Source organism: Saccopteryx bilineata, chromosome 7 (assembly GCF_036850765.1).
Source record: "Saccopteryx bilineata isolate mSacBil1 chromosome 7, mSacBil1_pri_phased_curated, whole genome shotgun sequence".
In the NCBI taxonomy this organism is placed as follows: Eukaryota; Metazoa; Chordata; class Mammalia; order Chiroptera; family Emballonuridae; genus Saccopteryx; species Saccopteryx bilineata.
In genome coordinates, this window is record NC_089496.1 from 13,002,243 (window position 1) to 13,018,022 (window position 15,780).

The 15,780-nt window shown below is 39.2% G+C and overlaps 1 protein-coding gene across 5 annotated transcripts in view; it reads right to left on the minus strand.

Annotated features, from left to right (window-relative positions):
• Positions 1 to 15,780, minus strand: part of PTPN12 (protein tyrosine phosphatase non-receptor type 12) — a 105,689-nt gene that overhangs the window by 22,039 nt on the left and 67,870 nt on the right. For all 5 annotated transcript variants that reach the window (XM_066240559.1, XM_066240560.1, XM_066240561.1 and 2 more), the window contains exons 8-11: positions 15,449 to 15,591; positions 9,322 to 9,388; positions 7,197 to 7,274; positions 7,003 to 7,101 (exon numbers count right to left, since the gene is read on the minus strand). In XM_066240559.1, the coding sequence (XP_066096656.1) occupies positions 7,003 to 7,101; positions 7,197 to 7,274; positions 9,322 to 9,388; positions 15,449 to 15,591 (387 nt within the window). The remainder of the gene's footprint in view (positions 1 to 7,002; positions 7,102 to 7,196; positions 7,275 to 9,321; positions 9,389 to 15,448; positions 15,592 to 15,780) is intronic.

The following is a 15,780-nucleotide window of genomic DNA, read 5'->3' on the forward strand; positions in this document are numbered from 1 at the left end:
AACATGTCCAGGTTATCTTTTCATTCAATTCTGTTGCATACCCATCACCCAAAGTCAGATTGTCCTCCGTCACCTTTTATCTGGTTTTCTTTGTGCCCCTCCCTCTCCCCCTCCCTCTCCCCCTCCCCCCCCCCGTAACCACCACACTCTTGTCCATGTCTCTTAGTCTCGTTTTTATGTCCCACCAATGTATGGAATCCTGCAGTTCTTGTTTTTTTCTGATTTACTTATTTCACTCCATATAATGTTATCAAGATCCCACCATCTTTTTTTTTTTTTTTTTGTATTTTTCTGAAGCTGGAAACAGGGAGAGACAGTCAGACAAACTCCCGCATGCGCCCGACCGGGATCCACCCAGCACGCCCACCAGGGGCGACGCTCTGCCCCTCTGGGGCGTCGCTCTGCCACGACCAGAGCCACTCTAGCGCCTGGGGCAGAGGCCAAGAAGCCATCCCCAGCGCCCGGGCCATCTCTGCTCCAATGGAGCCTTGGCTGCGGGAGGGGAAGAGAGAGACAGAGAGGAAGGAGGGGGAGTGGAGAAGCAAATGGGCGCTTCTCCTATGTACCCTGGCCGGGAATCGAACCCGGGTCCCCCGCACGCCAGGCCGACGCTCTACCACTGAGCCAACCGGCCAGGGCCTCCATTACTATTTTTTTAAATGCTGAACACCTTTACCCCTTAGCAAAAGTTATTTTGTGTATTAGTATTTTCCACATAATAGAGTTATATCAAAGGCCGTAAGTGAAAATAATTAGAACCTAATTATCAAATACTTAAGGTGCTTTAAAATTGAAGAATATTATTTTAGGGAAAAAACACTCAGAATTCAATAGAACATCTAAAATGTACAACACAAACACAGAAGTACTACAACACAAACTATTGTTGCTAATACACAGTCATTCTAGAACTGCAAATCCTGGTGCTGATGACTGGTAGTGCTATCTTACATACCAGATAAAAAGGCATGCACACATACTCTGCTCATGAAGGTGTCTAAATCCCAAGTAATACAGTACTGGATTTCAGAATAAATTTTCTCTTTAGACATCCTACTCTGGAAAGTCATTTTAGTTATAAATACCTCTAATAAGTAGTATTATAGAGTCTTAAATTGCAGACTAGCATTTTTAAGCTTTTATTCATTTCAGAGAAAGAGGAGGGAAAGGGAGAGCGGAGGGAGGAGGTGGTGCAAGAAGCATCAATTCTCATGTGTGCATTGACCCCGGCAATCCAGGGAGGTTTTGTTTGTTTTTTTTTTACAGCAACAGAGAAAGAGTCAGAGAGAGGGACAGATAGGGACAGACAGACAGGAATGGAGAGAGACGAGAAGCATCAATCATTCGTTTTTTTGTGTGACACCTTAGTTGTTCATTGATTTGCTTTCTCATATGTGCCTTGACCATGGGCCTTCAGCAGACCGAGTAACCCCTTGCTCAAGCCAGCAGCTCCCGCGCTCAGCTGGTGACCTCGGGGTCTCGAACCTGAGTCCTCCGCATCCCAGTCCGTTGCTCTACCCACTGTGCCAACACCTGGTCAGAGAAGCCCAGGTTTTAAACCAGCAAACTCAGCATTTCCAGTTTGTTTGTTTTTAAGTGAAAGAGAGAGTGAGTTAGGGAGACAAGCATCATTGACTCAGTTGCAGTACTTTAGTTGCTCATTGATTGCCTTCTCAGATGAGCCTTGACTGGGGGCCAAGCCAGTGACCCTTTGCTCAAGCCAGTAACCTTGGGCTTCAAGCCAGTGATCTTTGGGCTCAGGCCACTGACCATGGGGTAGGTCATGTCTAAGATCTCACACTCAAACCAGATGACCCTGCGCTTAAGACAGCAACCTCCCAGTTTTGAACCTGGGTCCTCCTAGTCCCAGGCCAATGCTCTAATCACTGCCCAACCCGCCTGGTCAGGCCTGACTAGCATTTTAAACTAAATTTTCTGCCTGACCAGGCAGTGGCACAGTGGATAGAATGTCGGACTGGGATGCGGAAGACCCAGGTTCGAGACCCCGAGGTCACCAGCTTGAGTGCGAGCTCATTTGGCTTGAGCAAAGAAAGCTCACCAGCTTGGACCCAAGGTCGCTGGCTTGAGCAAGGGGTTGCTCGGTCTGCTGAAGGCTCGTGGTCAAGGCACATATGAGAAAGCAATCAATGAACAACTACGGTCTCACAACGAGAAACTGATGATTGATGCTTCTCATCTCTCTCCATTCCTGTCTGTCTGTCCCTATCTATCCCTCTCTCTGACTCTCTCTCTGTAAAAAAAAAAAAAAAAAAAAATCAAACTAAATTTTCTATGAAAATATTTCTGGAACATTTTAAGAATATTTTTAAACACCTCTAAATTGTCAGAGAAATAATAAATGGAGATTAATGACTATTTCACAGCATAGGTTCAAAATAACTAACACTGCAAATCATTTTACTCCACCACACAGTTTTAAGATAATTTCCCCCAATTTTACGATGTCACGTTTTCTGTAACTGGGATGCATGGTTTCCAATCATATATAAACAGCTATAAGGACAGTCACTGCTTGAAGCCCAAGGTTGCTGGCTTGAGCAAGGGGTCACTCGCTCTGCTGTAGCCCCTGGTCAAGGCACATATGAGAAAGCAATCAATGAACAACTAAGGTACTGAAAAGAAGAACTGATGCTTCTCATCATATATAGCTTCCTCAGAATGGATTCTATATCATGTTGTTTTTCCCTTTTGCGAAACAAGAAAGCCCATCTTGTCCAAATAAACAATTCAGAAGTCACCATGACAGCTTAACAATTTTGCAAGATATAGTTTAACATTTTAAATTAGCATTTAGTGTGTGTATCCTATGTAACACCGAGACAAGAGAATAGGTTTGAAGTAACCATTGATCTGCTATTATGTATTATTTCACCTCATTTCATGTAACATGTGATTGTTCTTGTATCCCTTAGCCATTTGTAAACCTGTGACTAATCTGTTAGACCAGCAGTTCTCGAGAACCGCTGTATTAGACAAAAATAATCTGTAATTATAATCCCAGTGTAAAATTCATACTAATAAAAAGGAAGTTTAATTTATGAATAAAAACCTAAAAAGATCAGGTAATGAGACAATAAAGGTGTGAGAACAATGCATTTTCTGGAGAATAGTAAGTTTAAAAGCTTTAAAAATACAACATTGAATATTGTAATAATATTTTTTCTATCTAAGGTAATAGTAAAAACAAACAGGTGGGACTACATTAAACTAAAAGGCATTTGCACAGCAAAGTCAAGTATCAACAAAATGAAAATGCGACCTACCACATGGGAGAAAATACTTTGAAACCATGTATCTGATAAGGGTTTAAAACCCAAATATAGATAAACTCATACAACTCAATAGCAAAAAACTAAAATAAAAATTAAATTAGATTAAGAAATGGACAGAGAATTTGAATATTTTCCCAAAGACATGATCAAGAGGTATATGAAAAGGTGCTTCACTGTTCAAGATGAAAATGCAATTCTAAACTACAATGTTAGAATGGTTATTTTTAAAAAAGAAAAGAAAAAAGAAATAATTAGTGTGGAAAGAATGTGCAGCAAAGGGGATGTTTATACTCTGTTGGGGAAACGTAGATTGACACAACCACCATGGAAAACATTATGGAGGGTCCTCAAAAAATTAAAAATAAATCTACCACATGATCTAGCACTTCTGTTTCTGGATATTTACCCAAGAAAAGGTGACACTAATTCAAAAAGATCTATGTATCCCCATGTTCACTGCATCATTATTTACAATAGCCAAGACACAAAGGCAACCTACCATATTTCACATGTAAGATGCACCTTAACTTTGGGGCCCGAAAATTGAAAAAACAATTTATTACATAAAGTTATTGAACTCAAGTTTCATTCATCATAAAATTCATACAACTCCTCATCACTGTCAAAACTCCCATCCATTAGCTTATCCTCATCTGTGTCTAATGACGGAATCACCGTCTTCAAAATATTGCCTCATCCTCAGTTCCATCTATGGCATTTGGAATACCACACTTCTTAAATGACTTGACAACCACTGTATAAGATGTAACTAGTTTTTAGACCCCAAATTTTTTGAAAAAGCATGTCTTATACATGAAGAAATATAGTATGTGTTCACTGGTGTATGAACGGTAAAGGAAATGTGCTCTGCACATACACTGAAATACTATTCAGCCATAAAAAGAAAGAAACCTTGACATATGCTACAACATGGATGGATCTTGATGGCGTTAATACTAAGTGAAATAAGTCAGACAAAGAAAGACAAATACTATACGATCTCACTTACATGTAGAATCTAAACACAAAAAAGACAAAATCAAACTCAGATACAGAGAACAGACAGATCAGTACTTGCCAGAGGCATGATGGGAGGTAGGTAAAATGGTTGAAAGTGGGTAAAAGGGTACAAATTTCTAGTTATAAAATAAGTCACAGGATGTATAGTCACAGTGACTATAGTCAATGGCACTGTAATGTACATTTGAAAGTTCCAGAGAGTAAATTTTAAAAGTTCTCATCATAAGAGAAAACAATTTATAACTATGTGTTTGAAACCATGAGGTCATTGGCTTGAGTATGGGCTCATCAACATGATCCCATGGCGACTGGCTTCAGCAAAGGGTCACTGGCTCAGCTGGAGCCCCCTGGTCAAAGCACATAGGAAAAGCAATAATTGAACAACTAAAGTGACACAACTATGAGCTGATGCTTCTCATCTCTCTCTCTCCCTCACATGTACACACTAAAAAAAATTTTTTTTAACTGAAATTGTCTCTTGGCTAATAAAGAAAACACATAATACTTAAAACTCCTAGATCAATGAGATTATCTTAACATCCTGAGATCAGCATTTGATAACAAATCTCTGATTTTGTAAAATCAAGAAATTTCAAACAAGAGTTGGAAATTCCAAAAGTATGTCAAGAGGAAAAAGTAAAACAAAGGTCACAAATTTTGCAACTTGTTTCATTTTACTTCATTTATTGGAGCTAAGTTGGTTTATCATGTGACAGCTGTCTTAGGTTCAGTGATAAAGATGTAAAGAAATTTTACTAAAAAAGTAGCCTAGCCTGACCAGGCGGTGGCGCAGTGGATAGAGCGTCGGACTGGGATGCGGAGGACTCAGGTTCCAGATCCCGAGGTCGCAAGCTTGAGCGCAGGCTCATCTGGCTTGAGGGAAAAAAAAAAAAAAGCTCACCAGCTTGGACCCAAGGTCGCTGGTTTGAGCAAGTGGTTACTTGGTCTGCTGAAGGCCCACAGCCAAGGCACGTATGAGAAAGCAATCAATGAACAACTAAGGTGTCGCAACAAAAAACTGATGATTGTTGCTTCTCATCTCTCTCCGTTCCTGTCTCTCTGTCCCTATTTATCCCTCTCTCTGACTCTCTCTCTGTCCCTGTAAAAAAAAAACAAACCCAAAAAAGTAGCCTAATGTCTTCAAGGACAAGGTGATTATATAGAGGAAATAAGAGAACTAGTTAGAAAACAGAGGCAGAAATGAGATTTTAAAATATACATTTTTTATCAAGTCAAAAGTTTGAATATCCAATTAAAACTTTTTTTTCTAAAATTTACTTTTAAATTAAAGATGATATATGACATTTTATCAGTTTGAGGTATATAACATAATTATTAGAAATATACCTTATGAAATGATCACGACAATAATTCTAGTAACCATCTGACACTAGTTACTACAATAATATTGATAATATTCCCCATGCTGTGTACACTATAGCTCCATGACTTCTGTATAACTAGCAATTTGTACTTCTTAATCCCTTCATCTTTTCCACCCATCTCCCCACCACCCTCTGCCATCTTGATCCTCTCCTTCCTCCAAGATCTTTTAAGGCTAAAATGACATTGAATTAAATCATACCCAAAAGGGACTAAATGGTGGCCTTATAATTCTACTTAATTAAAATGCATGTGCAAAATAACTATAAAATTTTGCATCACCATAACCACAAACAAAATAAAATTCATGCAGCACACTCACAATGCCTTAGGTAGATGAGGCAGGGAAGAGTAGAGAGAACTGTGAAGGAAAGGGGGCTGGCTAGCCGGCAAGCCTAACAAACTTGGCAACTGACGGTAATGACACAGGATGTTTTAATCATAAAAATTCCTAACTGAACAGTTATATGGCCAGTCAGTTCGTAGGCCTTATGTGATAGATTAATCTTTACCTTGAACAAGCCCTACAGATTATTTTTGAGGATAACATACTTGAAATGTCACAATGATCTCTTCTCTAGACCTCCAGAAATAAGACTCTGATACTGGCACAAGACGACTCCAACATCCCTCCTTGTTATTTTTTATTTGCATACTCTATAATCTATGTATAGTAAATGTTAACTCTCCTGCATCCACACCGTAAAAGATGTAATTCTCCATTTTGCTTTTCATCCAGTCCCAGAGATTTCCCTGCTCTACTCTACTTTCTCCCACTCCTCAGTCTACCACCTGTGAATCTCATGTCACCCTCTTTGAACCCTCTTTGCAACCTCTTTGCTTCTACTATATAAAGTGAGATGCAAAACTGCCTTTCTCCGGAACATTTTCTCAAACTATTGAGATTTTGCTTCGCTTCCAAGTCTGGCCCTCAGCCTTCACTCAAACTCTTTAAAGCCTTTCTTTAGATTTGGAAACTTTCATTCATAGAACAACGCAGGTAATTTTTTAAAAAGTAATTTATACTGGAAACAATAAAGAATATATAATTTTTGACCTAAGAACTATTTTCCCAGCTATACTTCATTTAGAATATTTAACTTGCATTGGGAGTTATTAAATATTATAACTGAGACTTTCAAGCAGAAAGAAGGAAAGGAATTAAGAAAGTCAAGGTAAAATAAAAATAACTGTCATGAATATTCTCATGTTAGACAAAACCCAAAATGACATTAAAAAGCTAAATATTATTTTAGCTTGATAAAAAGTAAAATTTTCCTAAAATTAATAGGCCAAGAACACCTACCACTCCGTCAGTAATTTTCTGGATCCCATGAATTTCGTACAGTTGTAACTGTTTTTCAAACAGTTGGGCGATAGCTCTATGAACAAGCTCATATTGCTCCTATTAAAGAGATGAAATGATAAAGGAAAGACATTAAAAAAACTAAAAAGGTATTTATAAAAATATAGTTTATAAAGTGAAACAAAAAACTATACCTTAGTTTGTACTGCAGAATGCCTCTGTGTTCTCATTTCTTGTATTAAATTAAATACATTAAATTCCTCTGGTATTTTCTAAAACAAAGAATGTAATATATGAACCCTGAATAATTGTTCAGGAAAACCGTAAAATAGTCTTCAACTTTTCATACAGACCTTATACACATGCTGGAAAACTGAAAACATTCTGAGCACTACTTACTCTGTGTCAAAAACTGTTTGGCATCATAAACAAAAAGTTATTCTTGACCCTCAGTAATTGAGGCTCACCCTAGTGAGCCAGATATGTAAACAAAAAGAGAAAGTCCAGCCAAGCATAACTGCACTGCAGTGGGAATAAGATGCTGTGACTAACTCTGTGTGGCATGAAAAGTGAAGGAAATATAATCTGTTTGGAGAAGCGAGAAGCTTGATGTGGATAAAGCCTAAGACTGAAAGAAGTGGAGGTATTCAGAGGAGGAGAGAAGATAGACAAACTACTTGGGATCAAACTATATAAACATAACAGAGTTTACACTCCTTCTATAGGCCAGTGTTTCCTGTGCTGACTATGTCAGGAGTGGCTGGGCGAACTAGGTGAGCATAATCAGATCCCTCAGCCACAACTCTGGAGACTGATTATCCCAGACAACGCATCTGTACACTTGTACTTGGAACCACTGCAAGAGGCAATCCTGACATGATATTCAGGGAACATTTTGTAGTAGGGAAAATGGCCATCTGAAGAGAAGACAAACTTGCAGAGAGTTACTGAAGTAGTATTAAAAAAAAGGTAGAAAGAGATTTCAGGCATATTTCTAAAGCAAAACTATTAGAACCTGGGTCAAGAATATTTTAGCATGATGAAGACAGAAGAGATAAGGACAATTCCCAGATTTACTGCTTCATAGTCTTAAAATGTATCAAAAGATCTTTATATCAAGTCCTAACCTAATTCCCAAGACCATATTTATGTTAGCCAAACTGAATCAAATGGGGACTGTTCAAAGTAAACAACTTTTGGAATGGTCAGATGTGTCTTTTGTCTGATGGCATTCATCTAAGTTCATCTTGCCATCCCAATTTTAATCTTTGACTTTTATGTTAAAATGTGACAGAACCCTACTTAAATTTTACTCAAAATTTTAACTGATTATTAAGAAATGATTATAGTTTTGAAGAACACAAAAATAAAATTTAATCCCAGAGGGCTTTTTGAGAAACTGCTTAAAATTTAAATATTCCCTAAAATGTAAAAAATGGCAAAAGGAAGAAAAAAAAAGAAACTAAGTATCTTATTAATCCTATTTTATAGAAGACATGAATTGCCATATTCAGAAAAACCATAAAGCTATGAGGAATTAAAAGTTTCTCCCTAATACATAGAAAATGAACATAGTATAGAACAAACATATGAACCAAATCTATATACAGTAAGGGAAACTGTGTTTTTAAAATCTTTAACAAAGGCTGTTTCTTATTTATCTCCACATCCTCCATAGTACCAAACACAATTTTTTGAAAACAGTTCTGGTAATAACAGCAGCAATAATAATAAAAGCTAACATGAACCAAGCACTTGCTACGTGCTATACATATTTTTAAAGAACTTCACAATGGTTAACTTTACTTAGTTCTTTTGAATTATTAACAAATGGTTCCCATTTTCAGATTAAGAAATTAAGGCACAATGAGATTAAGTAATTTGACCAAGATCCCACAGCTAGTAAATGACAGAACCAGAGTATTATTCTGGGCTGTTTGGCTCCAGAGTCAGCATTCCTAACCATATTATATTTCTAGTTAGGCATAAATATTACTGAATTGATATACTTATTCCTAAAATAAACATAACAAGGCAGTGAGAATTCTGCATTTGCAAAGTCAGCTGAGTTTACATCAGTAATGCAGGTGTTAATTCACACAGAACAATGGGGGCCGTGTTGACTCTGCTGCCCACTGTGTTACCTCAAGTCAGTGCCCATCTTTTACACCTGTCCACTAACTGGGATGTTACACAGCAAAGCTACTGCTAATGAAGTGACATGTAACAAAACACATGCCGTAATTTACCAATGAATCACTGTATTTGAAAACCATAACAAATACATTGGATACAATGTTACGTAAGAATTATTCTTACCCCAGCTTTTAGTAAATTCCACGTATAATCTATGGCACAAATGGCACCTGTTCTTCCACAGCCTGCACTATGAATACAAAGTTAGAAAGAACAATTTTACTTTTGTGATAAAAATAAAAACTAAAGTAAAAAACAATATTTAGAAGCAATAAAAATCACTTAATAAATGACAAAATTCTGCTTACAGTACTTAAAATACTATGTGTGAATGGCAAACATCCTTAAGATTAGTATTTATATCTTCTTTTCATTAAATTTAAAGAACTTCTAGTAGTAAGTGACTCACAGAATATCTAGGGGCCTTTACAGTGGAACTTCAAGAAGGCTCTGGTGCTTTGGAGTAGAAGAGGAAACAGTACATTGTTTCACTCTGCAGAAGGTACAGGAAGATGAATTCTTCAGGTCCTGAAACTGATCTGAACACCGGTAGTAATTCACCAAAAGAACAAAGATCGGCCACACCAGGTGTTGGTGCAGTATATACAGCATCTGCCTGGGAAGCAGAGGACCCAGGTTTGAAACCCAGAGGTCACAGGCTTGAGAGTGGGCTCACCAGCTTGAGTGCAAGGGATTGCTGACTTCAGCATGGGATCATAGACATGACCTCATGGTCGCTAGCTTGAAGCCCAAGGTTGTTGCCTTGAGCAAGGGGTCACTGGCTCACCCCTGGTCAAGGTACAGATGAGAAAGCAATCAATGAACAACTAAAGTGACACAATGGAAAACTGATGCTTCTCATCTCTCTCCTTCCCTGTCTGTCTGTCCCTATCTCTTTCTCTCTCACTAAAAACAAAACAAAAAAACAAAGATCACGGAGGTACTTCTCACCTGAAAAACTAACAGAACCACCGGGTTTTAATTTTAAAACATGACAAAAATAGTTTAGAGCAAATGATTCTCAACTAGAGGGATACAATATATACCTGAGGATTGAGAGTCATTATGAGTAATTAAAAATGTTACTGACATCACTAGAATAATTTTTAGGCAGAAAAATGTTATCATTATTTTAATGCATATTTTGAAAAATTCAGAAGTATAAGTAGTTTGTTAAACACATAAACTAGAAAGTCCTGATAAAGTACATTATAAGCAGCTTACTGTGATTTTTAAAAAGCTCTTAATAATGAACATCAATAATATTCATTTTAAACTACTGACACATTTGTCAATTCCAAACATTTCTAACATATTGCTAGAATTATAGAGTTAAGAATTAGAATTACTAGAACTTTATATGACAGAGACATAGACAACCAGATGAATGAAACATAATGGAGCCCTGAGCAGGTAGCTCTGGTGGTTAGAGCATTGCCCTGATAGGCCAAGGTTGCAGGTTCCATCCCAGGTCAGGGCACACACAAGAAATGACCAGCGAATGCATGAATGTGTGGAACTACAAATACCTGTTTCTCTCTCCCTATCTTTCTCCCTTCTTCTCTCTCAAATCAGTCAAGAATACCTTTTTTAAAAAGTGGTTATGCCTGACCGGTGGTGGCGCAGTGGATAAAGTGTCAACCTGGAAATGCTGAGGTTGCCGGTTCGAAACCCTGGGCTTGCCTGGTCAAGGCACATATGGGAGTTGATGCTTCCAGCTCCTCCCCCCTTCTCTCTCTCTGTCTCTCTCTCCTCTCTCTGTCTCTCTCTCCTCTCTAAAAATGAATAAAATTAAAAAATAAATAAATAAATAAATAAAAAATAAAAAGTGGTTAAGGTACAGAATAGCTATTAAAAAAAGGAACACAATATAAAGTTCAGAAACAGATCTGAGCATATATAAGCATTTATCACACAATGGATTCTCCATCAAAAAGACTAGACCACTCAATAAATGAAATAGGGAAATTTAGCTAAAAAAAAAAAACTACAGATGAATTAAAAATAAAATGTTAAAACCCATAAGGGACTAAAAAAAACTTTAAGCACTACTAGTAAGAGAAGGACTTGTCTAGGCATATCTCAATAGATAGAATTCATAAATGAAGAGACAGAATTCATACATGAAGAGATTCACGCCTAGCGTGCGGAGGACCCGGGTTCGATTCCGGCCAGGGCACACAGGAGAAGCGCCCATTTGCTTCTCCACCCCTCCGCCGCGCTTTCCCTCTCTGTCTCTCTCTTCCCCTCCCGCAGCCGAGGCTCTGTTGGAGCAAAGATGGCCCGGGCGCTGGGGATGGCTCTGTGGCCTCTGCCCCAAGCGCTAGAGTGGCTCTGGTCGCAACATGGCGACGCCCAGGATGGGCAGAGCGTCGCCCCTGGTGGGCGTGCCGGGTGGATCCCGGTTGGGCGCATGCGGGAGTCTGTCTGGCTGTCTCTCCCTGTTTCCAGCTTCAGAAAAATGAAAAAAAAAAAAAAAAAAAAAAAAAAAAAAAAAAAAAAAAAAAAAAAAGAGATTCACAACTCTGACTACATAACAATTTAAAATTTATACCTAGCAAACAGGCAGAATAGCCTGGCCTGTGGTGAAGCAGCGGACAGAGCATTAACCTGGAACGCTGAGGTTACCAGTTTGAAACCCTCAACTTGCCCTGTCAAGACACACACATACAACAAGCAACATGCAAGCAATGAACAACCAAAGGGAAGCAACTATACTTCTTGCTCCCCTCATCTCTCCTTTCTCTAAAATCAATTTAAAAAATCTTAAATAATAACTTTTAAAAAAGGCAGAAAAACTGAAAAACCATGACTAAAAGTTAACATATTCAATATATAAAGAATCCATAAAGTATAATTATTAAGAGATAAATAATTACTACTATAAAATTGGCAAAGTATACAAATAAGCAATTTACAAAAAAATGACAATAAGTAAATATATAAATAAAAGCTTGCCTGTAACAGGCATTAAAATGAACAAAACATAATGGATGACTCTGGGAAACAGGCATTCCCACAAACTGGGAGTGGTAGATTAATTAAAATTAGTACCAACTTTATGGATAACATTTTAAAATATGTATTATAAGCATTAAAATTTCATAGCCTTGCCCTGGCTGGTTGGCTCAGCGGTAGAGCGTCGGCCTGGCGTGTGGGGGACCCGGGTTCGATTCCCGGCCAGGGCACATAGGAGAAGCGCCCATCTGCTTCTCCACTCCCCCCCCCCTCCTTCCTCTCTGTCTCTCTCTTCCCCTCCCGCAGCCAAGGCTCCATTGGAGCAAAGATGGCCCGGGCGCTGGGGATGGCTCCTTGGCCTCTGCCCCAGGCGCTAGAGTGGCTCTGGTCGCGGCAGAGTGACGCCCCGGAGGGGCAGAGCATTGCCCCCTGGTGGGCAGAGCATTGCCCCTGGGCCCCTGGTAGGCATGCCGGGTGGATCCCGGTCGGGCACATGCAGGAGTCTGTCTGACTGTCTCTCCCCGTTTCCAGCTTCAGAAAAATACAAAAAAAAAAACAAAAACATTCACAGCCTTCAACTTAGAGAAATCCTACTTTTCTGTTACAACCGGAGTCATTCTAGCAACTAGGGCGGAGGCCATGAGGCCATCCTTAGTGCCCAGGGTGGATTTGCTCCGGTGGAGCCTTGGCTGTGGGCGGGAGGAGAGGGACCGGGAGGGGGGAGAGGGGGAGGGGTGGAGAGGTAGATGGGCGCTTCTCCTGTGTGCTCTGGCCGGGAATCGAACCCGGGAATCCTGCACACCAGGCCAATGACTCCGACGGGTCTACCATATCATGCTTTTTACTTAAAAAAAAAAAAAAAATTTACATTTCTTTTGAAAGCTGATGAACAGGAGACACCAAATCTACCTTCTTTATTAGATCTAGCTAATAACACTGTTCTGTCTTTTTTCCAAATAGCTCCAGATATATGGAAAAGATGTATATAGGCGGATGGGGATCCTCAAACCCCTCAGCGAGATCTTCTGAGAATGGCTTTTAAGATACCTAGAGGCAGAAAAAGCCCAATAGAGATCAGGAGGAACTACCAGCTTTTAGGATACACCCTTAAAGGCTCCAGCACCCCAAAGGGGTCTCATAGGATGCCATCTGGGTCCTGCTTCAATAGTGGAAAGGAAGGTCATTGAGCTAAAGCCTGCCAGGCTTACACACCTCTGCTGTGAGGAAACAGGGACACTGGAAGGTGGGCTTCCCCCTCGCTCCTCTAAGGGAGGGTTCAGTCTCTTCCAGGCCTGCTCCAGCCACCTATGACCTAACCTTGCCCAGAATGCTGGGGTTTGCCACTGAAGGCTGAAGGTGCCCAGGGCCGTCGACCCCATCTACGACACTGTGGACGAGCTTAGGGTATTTCTTCCAAGAAGCAGGTAAATTCTTCTCTCATTTGCACAAGGGCCACTTAACTATGTTTTGCCTGAATAGTCAGGTTCTTTATTCTTCCCTCAAAGATCTCTGTTGTGGGTGTTGATAGTCCTATTTTCTGCTGCTTTGCTTAATATATAGTGTTTCCTTTATTCCTCCTACCTCAATGCCCCACTCATATTTCAGGCTGGGACCTACTCTTAATTTAGAGCTCTCTTTTCTCCTTTTGCCAACTTGTATTATGAATTTACCTTTGCCACCCAGCTTAGTGTATCCCAAGGTCCTCTTTACCAGGCCAAAGTCACAGAGCTCCAGGGAAAAGCAACCTGGTCTCAACTCTCCAGGCAGAGGAGAACAGAAGCTCCATATCCACGCATGCTGCAAATGGCTTTTTCCAGTCTACCTGAATCATTACCAGCTAGAAGCAGCGGTCATTGGGACTTGGACATGAGCTGCAAAGTATAGAATGGTGACAACAATTCCAGTGCCATACGGACTTTTCCTGTGGGGAACTTTCCTGGACTCCTGCTCCCTGTGACAGCTCCTAACAGACTGAACTGTGGTTGGGTTGCATTTTTCAGGGATTTGGCATGGTGAGGGGGCCAACTTGGACTTGGGGAACATGTTAAGGACACTACTCATTTATGGATTCTTGCTGTATTGGCCAAGAGTTTGCTTAAAGGCTTTTAATCACTGTAAAAAAAATAGAGGACTAGATGAAGAAGATGGGGCACATATACACCATGATATATTATTCAGCTAGGAGAAATGGTGACATTGGATCACTTATAGCGGAATGGTGGAGTCTTGGTAGCATTGTGCGGAGTGAAATAAGCGAATCAGAAAAAAACAGGAACTGCAGGATTCCATACATTAGTGAGACATAAAAGCGAGACTGAGAGGCATGAACAGGAGTGTGGAGGCTATGGGGGGTGGGGGGAGGGAAGGAGGGAGAGGGGGAGGGGAGGGGGAGGGGTACAGAGAGAACTGGATGGAGGGTGGCAGAGGACGATCTCTCTTTGGGTGATGGGTATGCAACATAACTAAATGACAAGATAACCTGGAAATGTTTTCTTTGAATGTATGTACCCTGATTTATTGATGTCACCCCATTAAAATAAAAATTTATTTATATATATATATATATAAAAAAAAAACACAAAACATTCACAGCCTTCAACTTAGAGAAATCCTACTTTTAGCTGTCTATTATGAAGTAATTACAGACATACTCAAAAATTTTGCCCTAAGACTGGCCACTGGATATTTAAACTGCTGTTTACAATTTCAGCTGAATTGAAAAGAAGTCAAGGATATGTTGTATCTTTTAATTTTACAATTAAATAGGTTTTTTCCCCTAACTAGTCAACTACTTGATTTAAACATCATCTAACCACTAAATGAACTATAGACAAATATTTGTTAATTAACTGAGTTGTGAGCTGATTGTCACATTTCCAGCAACAAGTCACCTTTTCTGGCCTATAAATAAGAAGAGCAGCTCTTACACTTCACTAAGGTAGGCATTACAGTCAGATCAAGTGCACCAGAAACTAGCTTCAGTGTCCCTCTCTAGTTAAAAAAATAACAACCTTTTAGCTACCTAACTAGTTCACCTCCAAGTCACTTAAAAAGATGAAACTGATGGCAGTTCTATAAAGTGCTATGAATATAAAGTCTTTTGAAAGAAAATAATGTAAATTAAAGATTAAGAGAAGAAAAACTACCTCAGGATTCAGGTATCTTATGATTTGGAAACTCATAAAATGACCTAAGAAAATCCAAAAATTAAGTTTTAAAATATGGTATCTCACCCATATTAAAATGTCACCTATATTCCAAAGTTTATAAATATCTGGAAATCTCTTTGTACCTGCAGTGGATACAGATAGGCACATCTTCATGCTCTTGGTACTTCCTCATCAGGCTTATCATGTCCAGAATCGAATCAAAGGATGAGGGAACATCATGGTCTGGCCAGTTCACATAATGAAACTGATACAGCCTCCGAGATTCCTTCAATTACAAAAATTCAGTAATTATGAAAATATATTTGTAAATTTTAAAACAGAGAAAAGGTATATATCTATCTTACTTTACTGCCATTTCTAAGATAGTTATATGGTATTCAGTATTACATTAAAAAAATAACAAATAATAGTCTACATTTATTGTCTATCACATACCTAGTATTGATCTAAGGGC